This window comes from Nicotiana tomentosiformis, chromosome 6 (assembly GCF_000390325.3).
Source record: "Nicotiana tomentosiformis chromosome 6, ASM39032v3, whole genome shotgun sequence".
Classification (NCBI taxonomy): domain Eukaryota; kingdom Viridiplantae; phylum Streptophyta; class Magnoliopsida; order Solanales; family Solanaceae; genus Nicotiana; species Nicotiana tomentosiformis.
The window spans coordinates 50,276,664-50,302,110 of record NC_090817.1 but is presented as its reverse complement, the minus strand read 5'-3'; the positions used below and the strand labels follow the sequence as shown (position 1 = coordinate 50,302,110).

The window sequence follows — 25,447 nt, the reverse complement described above, 5'->3', positions numbered from 1 at the left end:
TTTCATTAACAACTCCCATTTCATTTCCATTAGCAGTTTCATTTATAATTTCTAAATTATTACAAGTTTATATATATAATGAAAAACATGTTTTCCAAAAATACCAACACATCTAGTTCAATTCCCAACATCAAACACCACCCACAACCTGTCTACGGAGCCTCTAATTACAACAAAAGAGTAGTATGAAAATGCCGGCAACAAGGCCCCGGCTATACCATAAAACACAATTTACAACTCAAATGACATCAGGCTCCGGAATAGAGTAGAGCTCACCAAAACCTGCTGAATAGAGAGTGACTGCTAACGAGGACCAATGATGCCCGCTGATGAACCAGCTACATCCATTGAAGATGCAGTGCCCCCGACAAAAATGGACGTTAGTACATATGGAATAGTACTAGTATGTAAAGCTAACTGTCCACTTTCAAAATTGAATACCAATATAAGAAAGGGAAAATCATAGAAACGTCAATCAACAATCAATAATATCCAAATGCCAAGTTAAAACATAATAATTTCCAAAATACGAAGATAATATTATTTTTGGTTGGGAGATCTTTAGCACCGATACACCACTGTTCACAATACCACCGTTCACAATACCAATACCATCGTACTTTTAGCACGGAGTCCGATAATGACCCGATCGGCCATGCCATCTTATCGAAGACATCAACCACAATCACAATTTCAATTATAATTTCCAGCACAATCACCACCATATGTGCGTTATGGCGTCCGATCACAACCCGATCGGCTGGGCCATCTCACCACAATGTCGTGTGGATCGACATCATCCTTTTCTATCAATTATCTCATCCCAATTAAGAGGAATAATGTTATCACATCAATCTCATCCCAAATAAGGGGAATAATTTTATCACATCAATCTCATCCCAAATAAGGGAAATGATCACATTCCATTCCTACACCGACACGTGTAATTTTTGGGTTAGGTTATTTCAACCTACCCTTCCTTTGTGACTATCGATAATCCCAAAAACATTTTTGATTTGCATACAAGGGAAACAGCAATACAAATACATTTACCTCATAACCTTTCACACCATTTATAGCCTCATTGGCATTTTCATCCTCTTACAACATCATTATTTCATTGGCTCTCTTGGCCATACATATGATTCTTCTTTCATGGTACAATGGCCATATTACATATTCCACACTTTTATTTCTTTCCTTTCTTGGATCATCATCATAAATATCAACATATATAATATTCTGAAAATCAAAACTTTAGGTTCATTAGTAATGTAGACTTCAAACAAAATGGATTTCTTTCCAAGAAATGGAGTAAAATGAATGGCAATCGAAGCACAAGTTAAAATCATAAACAAGTAACACACCATTTATTCTTGAAATACTTTTCCCCAAAAAGGGCAATACACAATTTCCACTTATGAATATGTAAGAATGCAAAACACATTGAAAATACTCATAAAGCATAGCATTAGTTAAAATAGCCACATTGGGGCATGACTTGAGGACATAAGCTTTTAGGAAAATTTACTTTTGAAGTAATTTTGGAATAGTTGAATCAAGGCTCATTTCATAATCTTTCTAACATCATCTCATTTCATTGGCATATCTAGCCACAAGTATAGCTTTCATTCTTGGCACAGTGGCCACACTTTATATCTTCAACTCACTTCTTTCACTTTCGAACATCTTTATAGATTATAAACAATAAGACATTTCCAATCAAGACTTTAGGTACCCATATGAGAAATAAGAGTCTTAGGCATATCGAGTTTTTCTCACACAATTTGGCATACTAGCTTTCATTTGAGACACGACTCAAAACCATAACATTTTAATAAGAAATCAACACTTTGAACATATATATATTTCGAGTTAAGGCTCATTAGGAATAGTAGGTACCCATATGAGAAATAAGAGTCTTAGGCATATCGAGTTTTTCTCACACAATTTGGCATACTAGCTTTCATTTGAGACACGACTCAAAACCATAAGATTTTAATAAGAAATCAACACTTTGAACATATATATATTTCGACATAAGGCTCATTAGGAATAGTCAAGTTTATAAGGGATAACCCGAAACATAGGAATTAGGAACTTGAGCCAACTAAGCTTGCACTTACGGGGACATCATGGAATTCAATTCTAAAAGAGTAGTTTAGCCAACATACCTCGATTTGAGCTTTCCTTAAATTACTATAATGCTCCGAAAATCCTAGCAATCCCAATCTCAACCTTCAAGCTCCGAAAATACTACAATGTTCCAATTGATTAAAATGTACAAATATCACCCAAAATTCAATACCTACTATTAGATATCCCAACTACATCAAAATAAATACGAAAAGATTCATAATATCCATTTAGGCTTTACAATTTGGCAACAAGCCTTCAACCATCCCAAATTATCCAATAGGCTCATCCATTAGCCTATTCAATTTAATTCGTATCATTTAATACTCATTTCGAGTCATTAATAATACTATGTTAATTACCCAACATCATCAAGTCACTATTCATTGTCTTCTCCAACAAAACTCTAGGTTCAAGAACATCCATTTCAAGAACTAGTATTGTATCTTATCCAAATGGTGATTGCCAATTAAATTCGTTCATTAATTAAGTTATCAAGTCTATTGGAATCATTAGAAACTCAAGACATATGTATTTATATTAATTCATCACTATTCATCTTCTTCTTTACTCAAAAATGACATTCTCAAGACCCACCCTTAGGGTTCATACTATATCCCATTATAACTTCAAATAAAACTCATAAACATGCTACCCATACTCCAATATAACATATATATGAAGCTCAAGTGAAGGGATTACCTCTCGGTGGAAGAATCTCAATTTTCCTCTTTTTGGTGTTCTTGAAGATTCAACCCATTTTCTATGGATGTGATCCGTAACAATGTTATTGTTATCACTAAATGATGTTATATAATCATCCTTGTGCCAAAACAACTTACCTTGAAGTGTATCCATTGTGGAAGAGCTCCTCCTTCTCTATAGAAATCAATTCCAAGTTGAAGAACTAATGTTTTCTCTCTCTAAACCCCTTGTTGCAGCCCCTTTAAAATGGCCCCTAAAGCTGCGTAGCCTCCCTGCGTAGGCTACGCACAAAAGCTATGCAGGGTGGACTTCTATCCCCTTCAGTTGGAAGTTGTTGTATTTGCCTACGCAATGGTGCGTAGGCTACGCTGCTATGTTGCGTAGGCTACGCTACTATGCTGCGTAGGCTACGCAAGACTCGCGTAGCTGTTCTGCCACCCTTTAATAAAAAGGTCTTAATTTCTTATAGGAAACTTCAAATGACAAATAGTTTAAAGCATTAGAAACTAGACACATAGACCTTTCGTTTTATAGGCTATATACCATATAACGCTTCATATCGTGTGAGTTATGCGCGTTTGCATTTAGGTCTTGTGCGAACTCACTTGACACTTTACCCTATCGTATAATTTCCAACTTGACTTAGCCTTGGGGCTCTTCTTAGACCATAAACCATTCTTAATGCACCTCATTCATATATTATAATGATCAGTTGATATCATTCATATTATTAGTCTTGTTCATACCCGAATTAATATAATTAGTACCTGCCAATCTTCTTAATGGTCTTAAAACACTTCAAAATCTTTTGGGGTGTTACACCTAATGAGAATGTGTATTCTACACTGTATTTGGGTTACATACTTAGTGCATCATTTTACTACGGTGAGTCATTCGAGTGGAGTTGATTGTTTTCGCACCCTAAAATATTTCATGTGTTACTCTCTAATGCTATGATAGGTTGTGAGATGCCCTAATTATTTATATGCATGTTGTTGCCCTGTTTAGGCCTTGCGGCGTCATATGAGCAATATGGCTCTAGAGATGTTGATTTTGTTATTGCACCGCAGATCTTCTTGCCTTTTTCATAACATTATGCTATTTGTATTCCCAGGGTTATGTGTATGCACTTTATGTGCTTGTTATTGATACATATGTGTTGGGCGAGTATGAGAATTATGGCTCAATGCTTATTTCCATGTGGATTGATATGTGTGGATTGAGTTTCACTCTGCAATGGTATTATGTGTGGATGGGGTTGCACGCCGTAATGGGGTTATATTGGATACAATTCTTTGCGCTATTTTCATGTGTTCTTGTGGGAAAGATTCATAGCATTATGTTTTTATTTTTATATCTGTTAAAGTTATTGGTTAGTTACCTTTTTGTTCTCTTTCCATTATTAGTCGTATTCGAGCAATTGCTTGGATATCACACAGATCATGTCGTATGAGGTTCTAGATGTTATTGATATGACCTATCGGTCAAGCATCTTGTACTGGGTGAGATGAAGTTATTAGACATGTGATTAATATAATCGGGTGGATAATATATATTTGGAAGAAGAATGTCATTAGTCAGCTCAGAATTTGCCAATGGTTCATGTCGGGGGATCCACTCCATAACTTGTTGTATTTGATGGGTGATTATGAGTTCCTACATGTTTATTTCTTCATTGTGGCATAGCAAAAGTTTGGAACCAGGTTTTATTTTTATGAGGTGTATTAACGTTATCGGATTTGGTAATGAGCAGTTATTATGGTGGAAAGATATTTCTATGGGCATATGAGGGATGGGGTATGTCAGGTAGTTACATCTTTGGAGTATGCTTATGGTTTGATACAACTTGTTGAGATTGATACATTCTATATATATATAAGAAAAGAATCTTTGAAGGAGTTCCGGAAGTTGGAATTTGGTGCAAAGAATTATAATCTAAGATTAAAGGAAGAATCATCAGTTAGGATTGTGTTAATGGGATTATAGGAATTGAGGTGGTGTGATATCACCCATGGTCATGTGTATGATGAGTTGTACAGTGATTTGGAAGCTTTGGAATGATTCTTGCCATGTTCGAGAATGAACATATGTTTAAGTGGGGGAGAATGTATTGACCCGACCAGTTGTTTTGAACTTTAGCATTTTGTTCACCAGTTTTAGACTTTTCATAGCTTCATATGATACATTATGACTTTTGTATATGGTTGATTTCGAAGTTCGAGAGGTTAAGAGATTGATTTGGAAGGGAGATTCTCAAATTGGTAGCTTAAAGTTGGAAGAGTTGATCAAGGTTTGACTTTTGAGTAAGCAACTTTTGAATCATGATTTAATGGTTTTAGTAGGTTCGTATAGTGATTTTGAACTTGGGTGTATGTTCGGATTTGAATTTGGATATTCCTGGAAGGTTTTGGCTCTATTTGTCGAAAGTCGGCAATTTAAAAAATTGGAGAGTTCATTGGTTTTACCGGAAGTTGACTTCAATGTTATTGGACTTCTATTGTAATTTTGTGACCTTGGTTAGGTTCATTTAGTTGATTGGAACTTGTGTGCGAAGTTTGGTTTTGATCTAGAATGTCTAAGTGTGATTCGGACGAGTTCGACAAAGTTGGAATGTTTGGAAGTTAAGAGGATGATATTGATCTTTAATTCTTGGTTTTGATGTTATTTATAGTGTTTTGAGCCTTTGGATGTTTGGATAATATATTTGGACTATTTGGTATTATTGGACGGGGTCCCGTGAGGCCCGGGTATGATTCGGGGTGGTTTCAGACAATTTTGGTTGAGTTTGGAGCAGCTAATGTACTGGTGTGTTGTAGTGCATCACGATCGCAGAGTAGGATTTTGGTTGTTTGGTATTTGTGCACAACATTCTCGGGGATGCAGTTTTCGTGTTCGCAGAGTGTTGTGGTAGATGGCTATCGCGTTCGCTTAAGGGGTTTCGCATTCGTGAAGTGTTGGAGAAGGTCGGACATCAGCCTTCTCCATTCACATTTGGTCTCTCACATTCGCGTAGTTGAGAGGCCAGTTAGACTTTGCATTCATGTGTTATAGTTTGCGTTCACATTGAAGGTTCCAGAGGCAGTGCTGGGTTGTGCATCGCGATTGCATGGGTCTAGTCGCAATCGCATAGTATATTTGCTGTCAGTGATTTAAGTTATCCAATTTTGGGATTTGAGCTCATTTTCACCATTTCAAATTTTGGAGCTCGGGAAGAGACATAGTCAAATCCTCAATACAAAACTATTTGAATGATAGAATAGTGGTAATAGAAATAAACAAAAGCCGACTTCAAGGTCTGCAAATAACATAACAGCTACCTCGTAGTCTCCACAAGCTAGAATCGGTGCAAACTGTAGAAATTACCACGCCCAGCAGTACCTGGATCTGCACATAAAGTGCATAGTGTAGTATGAGTACAACTGACCCCATGTACTCAATAAGTAACAAACCTAACCTCGGGCTGAAAGCAGTGACAAGCTCGGAAGAAAGTTAGTGTCCAACGCCAATAATCAATAACAACACATGATATACTGATGACAGTAAAAGTAAATAACTCAAAAGATATCCTGTTAAGCTCGTTCACAAGTATGGAAAAATTAGACATGCTTCCAAGTATAACAGTCAAATCCCAATCTTCCACCGAGATCACTAAAACATGATTTTAGCAAGTAAAATGTGATTTGATGATTTCAAACATGGACAATAACTCACGTAGTCATACAAATGGAGAATATATTGCATCAAAAAAGCATGATAGTAAAACAGGGCATATAATAGCATAAGAAGTACCCAGATCATTCAAAAGTACAGTACATGCATAAACACTCGTCACCTCGCATATACGTCACCCCCATCACATAACAAATACCATAGCCAATGAGAAAATACCCTCAAATCCAAGTTTAGATATGTTACTTACCTCATCCGGGCTAGTGTTCAACTTCAAATCGCGTAAAACCTTTATCTAGCTCTCCAACCGCACAAATCCAAGCAAAACATCATTCAAGGAAATCAACAATGCCATAGGAAGCGATCCCAATCTATAAAGCTTCGATCTTTGATGAAATCCCCAAAAGTCCACAAAAGTCAACACGGGCCCGCACACCCGAAATACGAAGCAAATACCAAAATCCGATAAATCATAACATGCCGAGTCCAAATATATAATTAGTTTCCAAATTCGGGTCTGAATCGATGGTCAAAACCCAAAATACACTTTCTTAAAGTGTAGGCGAAAATCCCAAATTTCATTTCAAAATTCCCCGTTTTAGGGTTAGAAATCCATGGGTAATCAAGATATAAAGTCAAATCCAAGTGAGAATTGCTTACCTCCAATGTAGTAGTGAAATTGCTCTGCAAAATCTCTCTTCTCGATGTCTAGGGCTCAAAATATGAAATAATAGGTAATGTCCCGAAATTGGCAACTTAAATGCACTGGTAGGCGTACCATGTATGATCGTGGTAGTACCACCATGATCGCTAAGGTCAATCTACCAGAAAGCTCTGCTATGCACCGCAAATGCGACTACAGCTTCGCGAATGCGAAGGTTCACATTGCCTAGGCCTTTACGAATGCATCACCTCCCACGCAAACGCAATGGCCAAAACTCTGCCTGACCATATTGCTCCGCATATGGGACCCCCTTAATCACGAATATGATGAACAAAACTCAAGTCAGCCAAAACCTTATGTGCGAATGCATCCCTTTGACCGCGAACGCGAAGCACAACTGAGCAACAAAACATCAGCAATCACAAAGGGGTTCTAAATGATCTGAAACCACCCCAAAGCTCACTCGAGCCCCTCGGGACCCCGTCCGAATGTGCCAACATGTTCATATACATAATCCAAACTTATCTGAAGTACCAAAACACCAAAATTAACATCAAAACCATGAATTATCGAACAAGATCAATCTCTTAGGTTCATAAACTTCTAACTTCGAACCAAGCGTCCGATTCAAACCTAATTAATCTTGAATGAACTGAAACTTTTCACCCACAAATAACAAAACAGACCTATTCCAATTCACGGAACAACAATGCTACCCCGGTAGCCTCAAAGTCAAGTGTCGGTCAAACTTGTGAGCTCTCCAATTCCTCAAATTACCAATATTCAACAAATAGAGACGAAACCTTCTAGGAACATCCAAGTTCAAATTCGAATATATGACCAAGTCCAAAATTACCATAAGAACCTATTGAAACCATCAAATCCCGATTCCAAAGTCGTCTACTCAAAAGTCAAGCCTTGGTCACTCTTCTAACTTAATTATTTCAAATCAACTCTAAACCTCTCGAAAATCAAAACCAACAATGTACGCAAGTCATAATGCATAATGTGAAGCTACTCAAGGTATCAAACTACTGAACAAGTGCTAAATCTCAAAAAGACCGGTTAGGTCGTTACAGATGGGAAGCGCGATGGTTGTGGTAGCATCGTCACAGCCAAGTATGCCAAATCTCGGATCTGTTGCACCTACCCTCTCGGCAATTCAATTTCCTCTTCCAATCGGGTGAAATATTCATCATTTTTGTTACGTCCCTTTCTATTGAACCCCTTGGGACATCAGTTCTTGCTAGAGCATTTCCGGCAGGGTTATTTTTGGCGGCCATCTTTCCTTTCGTCCTCGTGTTATAGGGTGGCTCACTACTGAAAAATTGTTCTACAGTAACACATGGAAAACCGTTCCCACATACTGTTAAACTATTTCCATAGACATATTGGAAAGGTTTACAGCCCGTTCCATCAGCTCGCGTGCCAATAGGTCTATATGAACGATTCTTGCAACGGTTTGCGTCGTCGTGGCTATAAATACGTCTATCGCAATGGTTTTCCTTTTCTCTGTTGGAACGATTATTGTTTCTAATTGGAACGGTTTAAAACTGTTACTATATTGTGTATGCAATGTTTCTTAACCGTTACCATATTATCTAACGCAACACTTAGGTAAGCTATTGTTACGATTATGTATGGATATAACAACGATTTCTTTAAGCTATCGTAACGGTTTTATTTGTATTGGAACGGTTTATAGATCATTTTGGAGCAATTTATAGGACCTATTACAACTGTTTGTATTGTCTAATGGAACGTCATTTGTGTCATATTGCAATGGTTCTACCCCAAATGCATAAGTTTAATACATTTCAAGAGAGTAAGTTTCAAAAATGTTGATAACAAAAGATTCCTATAGAACATTCATCTATAGCAATTCAAAATTTATCTTAAGTAAGGTCTAGTTCTTCACTGCTATCATCTTCTTCCATTTTTTGATCTACTCCACCTACAAATGAGGATAAATAAAGTCATTACCCTTCAAGAGAATTCGGTCTAAGAATGCTCACAGCACAAAGTGCCATGAGGAGGATTATCAGCCTTGCAACTTTGTGCCACTCTGGTTTTGTTCTTGTTGTAGGTAATGATATTTGATATAGTTGCATTAGGGTTTTAGCTAAAGTTATCCTGTTTTGTGGTCATGGGCTAATTGAAATGCATGTTTGTGTTCCTAGTGGCTGTGTGTGTTCTAAGCTACGCATATAACTGCATTTTAATGTTATCATAAGACAACATAGACACATACAAACTAGAAATGCATAGAATTTAACTTTTGTACACCGACGGTATAATTTAACCTGTTATAGCAAATTGCCTAGCTTATTTTTCAAGAGTATGGCCAGTTCTTTGTAATTATCTTTTAGGTGATCTCATCGGTGTATATGTAACACCCCGAAAATTTTTGAAGTACTTAAGCGCTATTAAGAAAGTCGATGTGCGCTAATTATATTATTTTGTGTGAAGACGAGGACTATTAATGGGATGGATATCAATTGGATATGATAATAAGTGTACGAGTCATATTATAAGTAATGTGGGGTCTAGGGAGAGCCCTAAGTCCAAGTCAAGTTGGAAATTTCACGATAGACTAAAGTTCTAAATGAGTACGCACAAGACCAAACTTTAGACGGACATATATATATATATAAGGAATTACGTGATGTATGACCTATAAAATTAAAGGTCTTTGAGTCTAGTTTCTAACGCTTCAAACCGTTTGTCATTTGGACATTCCTACAAGACGTTATGACCAGATTACCAAAGGCTGGCGGAGGAGCCTGCGGATGCGAAGCATCCGAGGCCGCGTCCGAAAGAGAGGTTGGCAGTGAAGTGCTGCCATAGCCTCCAGGTCCGCATCTGAGCTTCAAAGAGGAGTGAAGTGGGGATGCGAAGCATCCAGGGCCGCATCCGAAACCCAGAAATCTGGGCCTATAAATACAAGGTCGGGTAAAGAGGGTATTTTGTGTATTTGGGGGTTTGGGTTCTTGAAGTGAATGGTTGATTTTGAGCTCAAATCAAGCCCAATCGATCAAGGTAAGTTGTTAATGATGTTTTGGGTTGATTATTACTCAATATACATGAGTTCTAACATTATTCTTACATCCAAATACAAGATTTCATCGTCAAATCCTCAAGAACACAAAAATCACCAAAGTTGTGATATTTCAAGATTGATCTACTAGAGGTAATTCCAATGCTTCAAACTCGTTTATTATGAGTAGTTAGAAGTATTTGAAGCATTTGTTACAAGTTTTAATGGTTGAAAGATTGGATTATAAAACTCTAGTTCATGGCATGAAGAGTACTTTTTGCGAAAATAAGAGAGAAGGTGAATGATAATCTTGGCGATGAAATTTATGAATACAATGAACCTATGGGATTTGTTACTAATATTGGTCTCATTGGATGTTGTTATTGTATATTGAAGTTGATTAGTGTAGTGCATCATTGTAGTGTCATTAAGGGAAGAATTTGAGGTATGTTGGGTAAACTTTCTCTCTTGGAATTGAATTCCATAATGTTTTCGTAAGTTTCAAAGTATGGGTTGTGTATTAAAATATTATGACTTTGAGTCGTGTTTCAATGAAAGATAGTATGCCAAATTGTGTGAGAAAATCTCAATATTCTCATCGTTGTGAATGACTGGAATACTAATGAAAATTTATACAATTTGAAAGATGTTGAGGTGAGTACAATGGTATTTATGATATTTCTGTTTGCAAATTAAATTAAAAAATATTTTTTGGAGCATCATTAGCAAAACTGAGGAAGGGTGGGTCATAAGGCCCACACCTGAAACTACACGTGCCGGTGTAGGGGTGGATTGTGATTATTCCCCTTATTTGGGATGAAATTGGAACCTTTGAGAAATTGTGATATTATTCCCCTTAATTGGGATAAAACTGGAACCTTTGTGGATTGGAAAAGTCAATCCGCGCGGCATATGTGGGAAGGAGGCCTAGCTGATCGGGTGGAGATCAGATGCCATATGCGTATATGGTGGTACTACTCTTGGTAACAACTTTCTTTCTCATCACATGTCAAACCACATTGTTCGTGGGGAGATGGCCTAGCCGATCGGGCATGATCGGACTTCGTGCTAACAAAGATGGTGGTATATCAGTGCTAATGATCTCCCAACCAAAATTGTATATGAAGTTCGTATTTTGAAAATTATTATGTTTCAACTAAACATTTGGATATTGTTGATTATGACTTGTTGTTTCTATGTGTTGCCTTTTCTTATGTGGGCATTCTATTTTTGAAAGATGACTTAGCTATGCATACTAGTGCTATTCGACAGTACTAACGTCCCTATTGTCGGGTGCGCTGCATCTTTAATGGATGTAGGTGGTTCAATAGTAGGCGACATTGATCAATGAGAGCAGTGCACTCTTTTCAGCTGATTTGGTGAGCCCCGCTTTATTTCGGGGTCATGTATTTGTTTCTTATGTACTGTGTTTTGAGGTATAGCCGGGGCCTTGTTGCCGGCATTTCCATATTACTTTTCTATTGCACTTAGAGGCTCCATAAACAGGTTGTGGGTTATGGTTAATGTTGGGAATTAAACTAAAAATGTTGATAATTGGAAATCATGTTTTTCATAAATTCTATAAACTCGTAATGTTTTGGAAGTTATGAATGAAAATACTAATGGGAATGAAAAGGAAGTTGTTAATAAAATCTTTTCAGTGAATGATTAATGGAGTACATCTCCTCTTTATTCATGGATGAGTTTGGGTAGAAGGAAATCTAATAGGCTTGCTCGGCCGGGTTCTCTCGGTTGAGCGCCGGTCGCGCTCCCCGAGTTTGGGACGTGACAAACTTGGTATCAGAGCCTAAGGTTTTATAGTGTCCTGGGATGTCTCAGAGCCGTGTCTAGTAGAGTCCTTATTATCGGTGTGTTGTCGACCACATCTATAATTAGGATGCTACATGGGCATTTAGCAATAATACCCTTCTTTGATATTCTGAATCGTGCAATGAAACTAGTTGTGAAACTGTTTTTCCTCCAACTCGTGTATTGAGGTTCAAGGTAAGTTTAAATGCTCTTTTGGTTTATTCCAAGTAATGTTGTCATGTGGCATGACGAATGGGTAAAGGCCTGAATATTAAACGGATGGCACATGTATCATGTTGAATGAATAGTATGACCAGATGAGACAAGTATATAGTACCATGAGCATACTTTATATGAGAAGAGTACTAGAAGTGATTACCCACCTCCAAAGAGGCATTGACGTGATAAATGAGACCTAAGCTTAACCAGTACATGTGGATAGTGTGGGAACCATGTGTATGATTCAAAGATGTAAATTTGTTACATAGGCACGTGATTTATGAAAGGCATGGCCTGGAGAGTAATGATAAATGTGTAGGTCTCGCACGGGAGACAAGAAATTATGAAAGGAGAGTCAATTGAATCCACAATGAGAAGACCCTAGCACTAGGAATGTTATAAAAAAATCCCAGGAATGTGCGAAAGTTGTGTTACACTCCAAAAAGGATATTGACACGAGGGATTTGGATCCCAGGTCTGTGTGGCTGAATAAGAGTAGAGAACTTATGAGGTTAATACCATGGGGACTTAAATCTCCCTAATAGTCAATCATATACAGGAGGGCTACAGATGTGAAACATGTCTCCCTCAAATTGCTAAATTCCAGACTTGTGTCAAAATGTGAATCATTCACCACAAGTGGGGAGGGAAGGGCCATGGTGAGGCTACATAAGTTCGATAAAACGAGAGTAGGGCCATGTAGCTATGATGTTTGGATATTTTATTGAAGATATGTGTAGTATAGAAAAGTGGTAAGGGGTAACGTGATTCTCTGAGAGGGTATGCAAATGATAAAACCACTAGTACAAAAATAATGTGGAAGGTTAGGAAATGTAAATTCTTCGTACGTGACAATATACATGATAAGGTCAACGATACTAGAAACTAAGATCAAGGTTTGCCAAAGGGTTTTATACTTGTTAGAGAGTCAGGGACAATGGAACCCAAGGAAATAGTACAGATCAAATGTGAAAGGCTTGCGAGTTCTTAGAATGAGTTAATCACAAATTTGCGATTTAGCTAAAGTTCCAAGTCGTTAAGAAAGACAGAACGAGTGGGAGAGATAAATATGATGTTATAATAACCCAAGAGTGCATCAGGACTTGATAGAGAGTCTCTTAAGAATCTTACAAGCAAGGAAGTGTTAAGTGATACACGGATGAACACACTTTCCCACGGATATCCCAACAAGTGTCGAGAAGCGAGCATGATGAATTCCCAACTAAGGGAAAAGACTACATAACATATGGAAGAACGTATGGTTATTCACTAACTAGGAAGAATGAGGCGAGAATAATTGGAAAAGAATGAGCAGGATGGTTATCGCAAAATAGTTCGTATCAGAATGGTGGACTCGCCTAGAGCACAAGTGTTAATAGAAGATATACATGATCAAATGTAATGCAGCCGACTTGAGTGACACTGAATATAAACTAAAAGATATAGAGGGAGTTCATGTATACATATTACATAAGAAAGTGAGACTATTGGTGATGAAGTGGTGGTGTGATAAACTCAACAAACCAGGCACAATGATACTACGAGTTCATGGGAGGCAAACACGTATGTGGCATAATAAGGTGGTCAACTATGAATTAAGGGCAAAATGGGATATGAGTGAATACTCTAGTCATAAAGGAAATATAGTACCAACATATCTAGACAAAAGGGGAAATGTTTGAAATAGATTAAGAGAGGATGAACACTTGTTACTAACCAAACATGTTTAACATGATAGCTCTTACGCTGCAATACCAGGAAACACTATTGGTGACTATAATACTGGGAATAAGATGAGTTACTCATCGAGGATGGAATTAGGTGGACTAGGTCCTACACTTATAAGGAAAACAAGAAGGCGTCGTTGAAGAATTTAGAAGGATCTCAAGTTTTAGAAAAGGCCATGTTCGGGCCAATGACTTTTATTGAAGTAAATATATATGAAGGGTGTTGATATGTGTTTTGGGAAGTATTTAGCAGTAAAAAGAGATCGTGAGAATGTTCACGAGTGAAGTATAGTGATTTCTTAAAATCCTATAAGACTTATAAGGAGAAAAAAGGGTGGCTAAGAAAGGTATCAGAACGATGTTACTTCACATATTGAGGCAATGCCATGCAGGTTGATGTTATCAGGGTGTACGCGTAAGCTAGTAGATGTTATTCATTTGAAACAGATGGTCCCATAAGAAAATTGACCTAGTAATGTCTTTTGTTGGGAAATTTTGAAAAAAACAAGTTGCAAGTACTAATAAGATTGTAACCGTATCAAGGAAAATATTTTAGAACTCAATTCCTAGGAGGTCATATGAAAGAGAAATCTGATATAGATGTTCCACTAATGATGAAATATGGCAAGATGATCATTTATGCCTCTAGGAAACTCTATGACTCATGTGTCGAATCAATGATGTCATCACAATGATTAACAATGTCAGCATTATTGGTAGTAACCTTCATGTCTCTTAGGACATAACTTTCTGAAATACCCTTCTCGACACGTTGATGGATTCTTGAAAAATATTCCAGCCCAATCTCGGACCTCGTTATTCTTATTTATAGTAACCTATCGGGATTGAAGGTTCAAACATGTCAAAAAAGAAGCATCATCCCATGATCAAATAGTTTTATCGTCATATTCAAGCTAGCACACCTTAGAGTAATTGTTGGAGGTCGCTAAAGGTTTAGTTTGGGTGTTCAGCGTAGGGATTTAGAGTTGAAGAAATGAACGGGTTATTCTCAGAATTTTATCTATGAATATATTGGGTAAATTGTTAAGGAAGAAAGTATGTGTAGTCACATCAGACCTTATGAAGTCTTAAAGGAAATAGGCCAAACTATGAGTATGATGTTTCCCTATTATTGTCCTCCGTATACCCGGTGTTTCATGTCTCTATGTCTAAGAAGGTAGTTAGAAATCCTTTGTCTATCATTCCGGTGGAAGCTTGAGAAGGTGAAGTTAATGGGAATTGTCTTATGATGGGTATCTATTTGTCATCCCTGTTAGATAAAATTGGGAGTTGAGATTGCCTCCATTAATGTGTTATGGCAAATTCTGTGAGTCGAGAAGGTCACCTTGAAGGCCGAAAGTGTTGTGGAAAGAAAATGTTTTCGCTTGGTTGTATAGCAAGTGGTCGTGATTTGAAAGGTACTTTCTATGTGATATGATTTAAATACGTACAACTCATGTCCAGATATAACTCTTGATAGTTTAATACATGGAATGATGAGATTAGTGCAGTTGATATACATTGTGATGCTTTGTCGAGTTGTGGATATATTGATAGGTTGATTTTGATGATTCTCTGGCAGGTGGACAGGCCCAGTTACAGGAGAAACTCTGCCAAAATCTTTACGAATTTGTAAAGATAGCCAAATGTTTAAGGGCCATAAGTAAGTTGAAAATTTGGAAAGGAAGTATGAGATCGATGCAGTCATGAGTTCCTATGTATAATGGTTGGAGGTATAAGGATAACTCTATTCATAGAAGTGACTTGTGAAATATTCGAGGACAAATGTTCTTAAGTGGGGGAGAATGTAACACCCCGAAAATTTTTGAAGTACTTAAGCGTTATTAAGAAAGTCGATGTGCACTAATTATATTATTTTGTGTGAAGATGAGGACTATTAATGGGATGGATATCAATTGGATATGATAATAAGTGTACGAGTCATATTATAAGTGATGTGGGGTCTAGAGAGAGCCCTAAGTCCAAGTCAAGTTGGAAATTTCATGATAGACTAAAGTTCCAAATGAGTACGCATAAGACCAAACTTTGGACAAACATATATATATATATATATATATATATATATATATATATATATATATATATATATAATTAGGTAATGTATGACCTATCAAAATAAAGGTCTTTGAGTCTAGTTTCTAACGCTTCAAACCGTTTGTCATTTGGACATTCCTAAGAGAAGATATGACTAAATTACCAAAGGCTGGCGGAGGAGCCTGCAGATGCGAAGCATCCGAGGCCGCGTCCGAAAGAGAGGCTGGCAGTGAAGTGCTGCCATAGCATCCAGGTCCGCATCCGAGCTTCAAAGAGGAGTGAAGTGGGGATGCAAAGCATCCAGGGCTGTATCTGAAACCCAGAAATCCGGGCCTATAAATACAAGGTCTGGTAAAGAGGGTATTTTGTGTATTTAGGGGTTAGGGTTCTTGAAGTGAAGGGCAATTTTGAGCTCAAATCAAGTCCAATCGATCAAGGTAAGTTGTTAAAGATGTTTTGGGTTGATTATTACTAAATATACATAAGTTCTAACATCATTCTTACATCCAAATACAAGATTTCATCATCAAATTCTCAAGAACACAAAAATCACCAAAGTTGTGATATTTCAAGATTGATCTACTAGAGGTAATTCCAATGCTTCAAACTCATTTATTATGAATAGGCATATGTCGGAAGGCAGCCTAGCTGATCGGGTGGAGATCAGACGCCATATTGCGCATATGGTGGTACTACTCTTGGTAACAACTTTCTTTCGCATCACATGTCAAACCTCATTGTTCGTGGGGAGATGGCCTAGCCGATCGGGCGTGATCGGACTCTGTGCTAACAAATACGGTGGTATATCGGTGCTAATGATCTCCCAACCAAAATTGTAAATGAAGTTCGTGTTTTGAAAATTATTATATTTTATCTGAACATTTGGATATTGTTGATTATGACTTGTTGTTTCTATGTGTTGCCTTTTCTTATATGGGCATTCTATTTTTGAAAAAGGACTTTTAGCTATGCATACTAGTGCTATTCGACAGTACTAACATCCCTTTTGCCGGGGGCGTTGCATCTTTAATGGATGCAGGTGGTTCAACAGTAGGCGACATTGATCAATGATAGCAGTGCACTCTTTTCAGCTGATTTGGTGAGCCCCACTTCATTTCGGAGTCATGTATTTGTTTCTCATGTACTGTGTTTTGAGGTATAGCCGGGGCCTTGTTGCCGGAATTTCCATATTACTCTTCTATTGAACTTACAGGCTCCGTAGACAGGTTGTGGGTTATGATTGATGTTGGGAATTGAACTAAAAATGTTGATAATTGGAAATCATATTTTTCATAAATTCTATAAACTCGTAATATGTTGGAAATTATGAATGAAACTGCTAATGGGAATGAAAAGGAAGTTGTTAATAAAATCTTTTCAGTGAATGATTAATGGAGTACATCTCCTCTTTATTCATGGATGAGTTTGGGTAGAAGGAAATCTAATAGGCTTGCTCGGCCGGGTTCTCTCGATTGACCGCCGGTCGCGCTCCCCGAGTTTGGGGTGTGACAGTATAGAAGTTAAACTCAAATCCATATGGAAAGATTTAGAGTTGTGAAACTGCTGCATTGCTGACATAAACTCAAATGCATATTGAAAGATTTAGAGTTGTGAACCTGATCTCATGTGGTCATTCTAGTTATGTTTGCAAATATTATTCCTTTGTGTTCCATTAAAATAAAAAGAAAAACTCAGTTTTATCAAGAACTACTCGATTCAAAACCAAAAATGGATTTGATATAATTCAACATAATCTAAAAAATATCAAAAACATGAATGATTTAAAAAATTAGTCAAGCTAGGCCCTGAATTAACTCTATACTTCTTCACTTTTTATTTTCATTATATATAATCTTCAATGCCTATGAAAGTTGAGTGATCAAGATTGAAATAAAGGCAAGAAAGTTTGAATATTCTGTAGGCACCATCCAAACATAAGGACTTAGAACAAACTCTATGTTCTAAGTCTTTCCTCTCAAACATTTGAAAGTCAGTCACCCAAAAAAAAGCTGAACATTTTCTCAAAGCTTCCAAACATTAAATAAGTACAGTATTTCTTTTAGAAGTTAGTTCAGGCAATACTACAGACAACTTTTTAAGTCCACCCCAACTTTCTATTTAGCTTCTATAACAAATCCAACATAGGCCCAAGATAGAATCTTTAGAATTTGTTCCTCCCTAAAGGCTAAAATATGTAAAAGCCACTAAGATAGAATCCTTAAATAAATCAGACTTTTACCCAGAATATCTTCTCCCTCATGCAACAACTTTACCAATTAGCGCAGAATTACGCAGCGACTATACAACAACAAAGAGCCGGTAAGGTAACATACAAGAATATGCATCATAGTAATGACACTAGCTAGGCAACCACAGAATTATGCAACGACTAAGTGCCATAGGCAAAGTAAAAAAATTACTAGACTATTCAGACTTTGCGAGAGAGAGAAAGAGAGAAGTGGTAGAAGAAGAAGCACAAGGAAAGAGGAGAAGAAGAAGAAATAGAAGAAGATGTATAAAATTTGGTACGTACTGACCTTGAATGTTACTATCAACAGATGGTCTATTGTTTAGTTGAACATGAGCTTGTTGTGCAGAGGAAGCTTCTACTGGTATCATGACCGTCTATATTTCTAAATGTATCATGTAGTAGTCCATCAATATCATCACACTTGGTAGAATCTTCATCATCATTGCTTGGATGAGGTGTATTTCTCGAGGAAAATCCTTCCCCGTGGAAAACCCATTTGGTAAAACCATCAACAAATCCATGAACAACCAAATGATCCTCTAACACATTTATCACCATCATCCATAGATATCCTATACGATAAAAGTAAATCAACAAAACTAACCAAATAAACCAAAAACATATTAATTTGACATTGACAACTGCTTTTAAGGGTGGAACTTAGAAAGTCACAAACAGTAAAGCAATTTTGGCATGAAAGGCAGAATTACTTTTCTGTAATGTAACATGATATTTTATGTTTTGACTTCTCTTACCATAAAGCAAGTCTTCTAACAAAAGTAAAAAAAGAAATCTTTTTTGTTACATTATCACCTTCTTTATAAATATTAATAGCAAATATTTAGTTTCATTATTAACCATTTAATAAAAGTTAAAAACATCGTTGGTTATCAAATTTCTAAATCTTCCTTTGATGAATATAACATTGCATTGGTTATCAAATTTAATAATTTTGTAATAAAGTTAAACTTTACCCTGCAATTATTAAGATATAACTAGAATTAGAAAAACAAAGTGTGAAATATTTTCAAAAAATTTGACCATGTGATAGAAGAAAGATGATGAATCCCTGACTTGATCAACCCTGTTTATTTGATGTCCAGAATTTGCCTAACTGGAGAAATACCTTCATCACTATTAAAATGTAAAGTAACTTACCAGTAATTATACCTTTAATTAAGTGACCCATAATACCATTCTTCTTAAAACCTACACTGCATATTCCATTCTTCTCGTTCCCTTTTTATTGACAAATTTTCTGCTAAATTTTTCACAGATCTAACAATATTTCTAAAATGCCGTAAAAATAATTCCCAAAGTAACAAAAACAGTCAAGTTTTTGACATAAAAAGATCCTTATTCCTTAACTAGCTAAATGTCTTCACCACAATAGCATTGAACCTTCTAAAGCTTAACGAATATTTTGCTATCTTTTGTTCAACTTAAGGATTATTTTGCCATCTTTCGTTCGTTTTTTTTGGGGGATTGGCATTTCTTTTTGTATTGAAAAACAAATTACAATTAAACTAACCCAGAAAGAAAAAGATTCAGAAAAATATCTTTATGACAGTACTTTTGTCTATTTTCTCTTAAATAGGCAGAACGATAACTCCTATTTGCAGACAACAAGAAGTAGGCGACTTAGCATTTCCTAGAAAAATTAAACAAAATGCCTTATGTTTACCAACAAAAAGATGAAAAAGTCAATATAGATTGACACAATAAAGGATAGTAGGAAAAGATTAAAAAAGGCGTCAAAAAAACTTACCGTCACCGTCAGCCTCGAAACACTGGTGTTGGATTTAGGAATTTGGAAGAACACCTGGTTTGGGGAAGTACTCGCCGTCAGCCTCGAAACAACCGAATCAACTTCTACTATGATACTGAGGAAATCTTTGGGGGAAATGAAGACTTGAGTCAGTGATGCCTTGACTGTTGTAAGAGGAAGGATTTTGGAAGTTTAAAGTGAAAGAGAAGAGATGATTTTGTGAGAGAAGAGGATTTAGTGAAAGAATAGGTTTTGATTCGGGATATCTGATGCTTTGGATGCATCGACGGCTTAGTGGGGCAAGGGCAAAATAAAAACTTTAACCTAATATTAATATTATTAAAATTAGATAGTCAAAATAAAATAAAAGAGGGGTTATTTTGGTGGGTTAGCGAAATTCAGGGGGGGAAGTAAATAATCGTTCCAATAGATTGTTTTCCTATAAAACTGTTGCCATAAATAGTTCTATTGGAACTGTTCATAATAGTGTTGCGATAAAAATATCTATGGCAACGGTTCTATTACAACTGCAACGGTTTTATAGCTGCAGTGTGCCGATATCACCTAAATTCTATTGTAACGGTTGCAACCGTTAAGATATGTGGTCTACGACAACGGTTTGTGAACCGTTATAAAAATAATTGTTGCCATAAGCCTATTTTCTAGTAGTTGCTCGACCAGTTTAATGTGGGATTTGAGGCCTCAAGGAGGTCCGTATAATATTTTGGGACATATTAGTATGTTCGGACGGGGTCCCGAGGGGTTTGAGAGAGTTTCAGGTAAGTTTTGGTTGTGTTGTGCTGGTTTTTTATGTTTTGACATCGTTTCTACAAGTATAAATGGAATATATTAATAAAATGAGCTCCAAGTTATGTTTCTATTGAATCATTAGATTTGTATCGTAATTACGGAGCCATAGCAAAAAGAATCGTCAAATTTGGACATCGTATGAAGGAGTTATGCCCATTTTAGTGTCGGAGAAGTTAATTGTTGCTATTGCTTCACAGATGCAAATTGGGGTCCACATCTACAACCTTGCAGGTGCAAATAATGGTCCGAAATATGGAAATGACAGCAGGAAGAAAGCAGGTGTGGCTTTTTGGGCGGAAAAGCAAAAATTCCTGTGTATAAAAAAATCAGACTGCGTTCATTTGGTATTTTGAGTATATCTCGAGTTCTAGAGCTCTGTTTGAAGCGATTTTTACGGTGTTCTTGTTGTTGTTTCTTGGGAGTCAGCGTGAAACCTAACTTTTTGTATTTTAACATGATTACACAAGTTAATTTTTGAAATAATCCATGTTGTGATTGGAGAATTGTTGTTTATTATCAAAAACTTTTCTAAAGAGAATAATTGGGTTTTGAACATCGATTCGGAGTCGGAATTGGATGAAATTAGTATGGTTGGACTAGTATATGAATGAGCTTTCAGAATTTGTGAGTTTAGTCAGGTTCGAAGGTACAAGCCTAGGTTGACGTATTATTTTGACTTTGGGTATTTGATTACAGATTTGATCTTTGTCGATTTGGTTTTTTTTCCTATGGAATTAATTTAAGTTTTGAGTTGCTTTTGGCTAGTTTTGAGCCATTCAGAGGTTGATTCATGCGGGATGAAATTTCTAGAAGTATTGTTTGATTTGCTTGGTATTGTATTTGGATTGATTGAGATAAGTATCTTAACTAAACTTGGTTGAGGCACTAGTTGCCAGAGTTATTTGTGATAGTTACGTGCTATGGGTGGCGCATATGTGTGGGGTTGAGCCCATGTGTGAGCATAGGGGTATTTATCCATGCTCGGGTAGTGCTATAGGCCTTGGATTGATGATTAAGCTTTATGCTATGATTTTTCTAATATTTTTAACCTTATTGTGAGCTATTTGACCCATGTTTGCGGTTACATAGATGCTAATCTCCTTATTGAATTCGATAGTTTCTATTTTGCGATGAAATTTCTGATTTGAGCTATATTAGCACACTTTGCACATGCATACATCTTAACATGTCATATATACTAGTCAAAAATATAAAATCTGATATTCATTGATCATATACATGTATTCTTTTATATTTGACATGTGTGTGATATATTTCGGACTAGTAGCTCGTAACCACGACCGGCGGATTGTGTTGTTATGCCTGTGACCATGCTGGGCGGACTGTGATATAACCAAGCCTCGACGGACTCAAACCAACCGATGGAGGAATGACATCTCCGACCATACAAGGCCTCAAATGGAGCCATCTCGATACTGGACTGATAACTGTTGTTATAAGCAAACTCGACCAATGGTAAGAATATATCCCATAGCCCTCCAAAGTAAATCACAAATGCCCTGAGCATATCCTCCAAAATCTGAATTGTCCGCTCCATTTGCCCGTCGTTCTGCAGATGAAAGGTCGTGTTGAGCTCTACCCGGGTACCGAACTCACTCTGTATAGCTCTCCAGAAGTGTTAATCTAACTGAGTGCCTCTATTTGAAATGATGGAAATAGGCATGCCATGCAACCGGACGATCTCCTGAATGTAAATCTGGGCCAACCTCTCTGAAGTGTATGTAGTCATCAGCAAAATAAAGTGTGCCAACTTGGTCAATCTATCGACCATGACCCAAACTGCATCAAATTTCCTCAAAGTTCGTGGCAAACCAACCACGAAATCCATAGTGATGTGCTCTCACTTCTACTCCGGTATAACCATCTACTGAAGTAAGCCACCTGACCTCTGGTGCTCGTAGTTGACCTGTTGGCAATTCATATATCTTGCTACATCCTCAACTATGTCTTTCTTCATCTTCCGCCACAAGTAATGCTACCTCAGGTCACGATACATCTTCGTGGTAGCTGGATGAATAAAATTACGTTAATTGTGCGCCTGCTCTCGAATCGTCTCCCTCAGGCGATTAATATTAGGAACACATAAGCGACCCTGGAGTCAGAGGACACCATCATCACTGATAGTAACCTCCTTGGCATCACCACGTAACATCGTTTCTTTAAGGACCAACAAGTGTAAATCATCATATTGACAACCTTGATCCGCTTGAATAAAGATGATTGGTCTATGAAATATCCAACCTCACATGTCCAAAGCTAATGGCCTCTCCTTTACTGAAATGAATGCCAAACTACCCATACTCTCGGCCTTTTTTTTCAAGGCATCCGCGACCATATGTCCCTTGCCCGGATGATAGAGGATGGTAATATCGTAATCCTTTAGTAACTCAAGCCACCTACGTTGCCTCATATTAAGATCCCCCTACTTAAACAAATGCTGCAAACTATGGTGGTCGGTGTATACCTCGCACGACACTTCATAAAGATAGTGCCTCCAGATCTTGAGAGCATGAACTATCGTAGCTAACTCCAAATCGTGCACAGGGTAATTATTCTCGTGGGGCTTCAATTGACGTCAATCATATACTATAACTCGCCCCTCCTGCATCAATACATAATCCAAAACAACGCGTGAAGTGTCGCAATATGCAATTTACATCCCTGAACCAGAGGGCAAAACCAACACTAATGTTGTAGTCAATGCGTTCTTAAGCTTCTGAAAGCTCGTCTTGCAATCATCAAACCATCTGAACTGAGCATCCTTCTTGGTCAATCTACTCAAAAGAGCTGAAATAGACGAGAAACCCTCCATAAACCGGTGATAATAACCTTCTAGCCCCAAGAAACTCCCGATCTCGGTCGTCGTGGTAGGAGGAGGCCAATTATGAACTACCTCGATCTTTCTGGGATCCACCCTAATACCCTCACCTGATACAACATGCCCAAAGAAAGCCATAGAATCCAGCCAGAATTCGCAGATATAGAATTTAGCATATAGCTTTTGTTCCCGCAAGGTCTGAAGCACTATCCTCAAATGCTGCTCGTGCTCCTCCATACTACGCGAGTAGATCAATATGTCATAAATGAAGACAATGTCAAATGAGTCAAGATATGGAATGAACACCGGATTCATCAAATCCATAAATGCCACTATGGCATTAGTCAAGCTGAAGGACATCACTAGAAACTTATAGTGCCCATATTTTGTCTGAAAAGCCATATCGGAATATCCAAAGCACGAATCCTCAACTGATGATACCCAGATCTCAAGTCGATCTTCGAGAATACTCTAGCACCCTATAGCTGATCAAACAAATCATCAATGCACGACAACGTGTACTAATTCTTAATGGTGACTTTGTTCAGCTGGCGGTAATCAATTCACATATGCATACTCCCATCCTTCTTCTTCACAAATATTATTGGTGCACCCCAAGGCGACACACTCGAACTGATGAACCATTTCTCGAGAAACTACTGAAGCTGCTCCTTCAAGTCTTCCAACTCCACTGGAGTCATGCGATAAAGTGGAATAGAGATAGGCTAGGTTCCCGGTGCTAAATCAATTTCAAAATCGATATCCCGATCCGGTGGCATACCTGGTAGATCAACAGGAAATACATCAGAAAATTCCCGCACACTGACACTGAATCTATCATGGGAGTCTCCACATAACAGTCTTGGCATGGAAATCGAGAATGGCATGGTATGGAGACAACCAATGCATTCCCAAGATAACCTTGAAGTCAATCATATCGAGCAATCAAAGATCCACTCTAGTATCATAACCGCAGAAAGCCACTACATAGGATTGATAAACCCGATCCACAATAACAGAATCACCCACGGGCATGGAAACATATATAGGAACACCCAAGGACTCACGAGATACATCCATACATGGAGAAAATAGAGAAGAGATATATGAATAAGTAGACCCTAGATCAAATAGTACCGAAGCATCTCTACAATAGATAGAAATAGTACCTAAGATCACTGCATTGGAGGCGACTGCCTCTAGAAATGACTGGGAAGGAATAGAATCTAGCCGGAGTTCCATCTAACTGGCCTCCACCTCTAGGGCGACCCTTGCTCACCCGCTCTCTGCCTCGGGCCGGGCAGGCGATAGCATGTGCGATAATCATGGGCCAATGGTCTTGCTGCACTACCTTTCCCTGAAGTCTGGGAAAAAACCTCTTCATATGGCCCAACTCCCTGCACTAAAAAAAACTCTATGAGTGGAGAACTGCTGAATCTGAGTCTGGCCTTGATATCCTGAATTCCCGCTAGATGTGCCCTGAATAGCTGGCAGACGCTAAGTACTCTCTGGAATAGCACTAGAGTATGGTCGTGCTGGAGCACCTCGAGTAGTATTTGGTGCTGAATGCATGGGCCTGCTAGGATGGCCCCTCATAAATTGAACCCTGCCCCCAGACGGGGCGCCACTAAATCCACCAAAATGCTAAGGCCTCATATCCCTCAATGTACACTCTCTGCTCTAGTTGCAGATACGCTCGATCCTTCGAACTATCTCCATGGCTTGTAGGAATGGAGTCCCCAAATCTACCTCACAGGC

The 25,447-nt window shown here is 37.7% G+C and overlaps 1 protein-coding gene and 1 long non-coding RNA gene across 6 annotated transcripts; both read right to left on the bottom strand.

The window, feature by feature from the left end:
• LOC104088496 (uncharacterized) lies at positions 1 to 20,350 on the bottom strand. 5 transcript variants are annotated; one of them, XR_011408557.1, is made up of 5 exons: positions 20,041 to 20,350; positions 18,559 to 18,844; positions 6,159 to 6,225; positions 2,175 to 2,256; positions 1 to 338 (listed from the first exon to the last, which is right to left on the bottom strand). It is a non-coding gene; the product is annotated as an uncharacterized lncRNA (long non-coding RNA). The 5 variants fall into 5 exon arrangements; XR_011408554.1 differs by having other exon boundaries at positions 2,175 to 6,225; XR_011408556.1 differs by lacking the exon at positions 2,175 to 2,256.
• A 3,174-nt stretch (positions 20,351 to 23,524) lies between these two features.
• LOC138893974 (uncharacterized mitochondrial protein AtMg00860-like) lies at positions 23,525 to 24,091 on the bottom strand. The gene has a single exon (XM_070178646.1). It carries the CDS (start codon positions 24,089 to 24,091, stop codon positions 23,525 to 23,527), a length of 567 nt encoding a protein of 188 aa, XP_070034747.1.
• Positions 24,092 to 25,447: the final 1,356 nt, after the last annotated feature.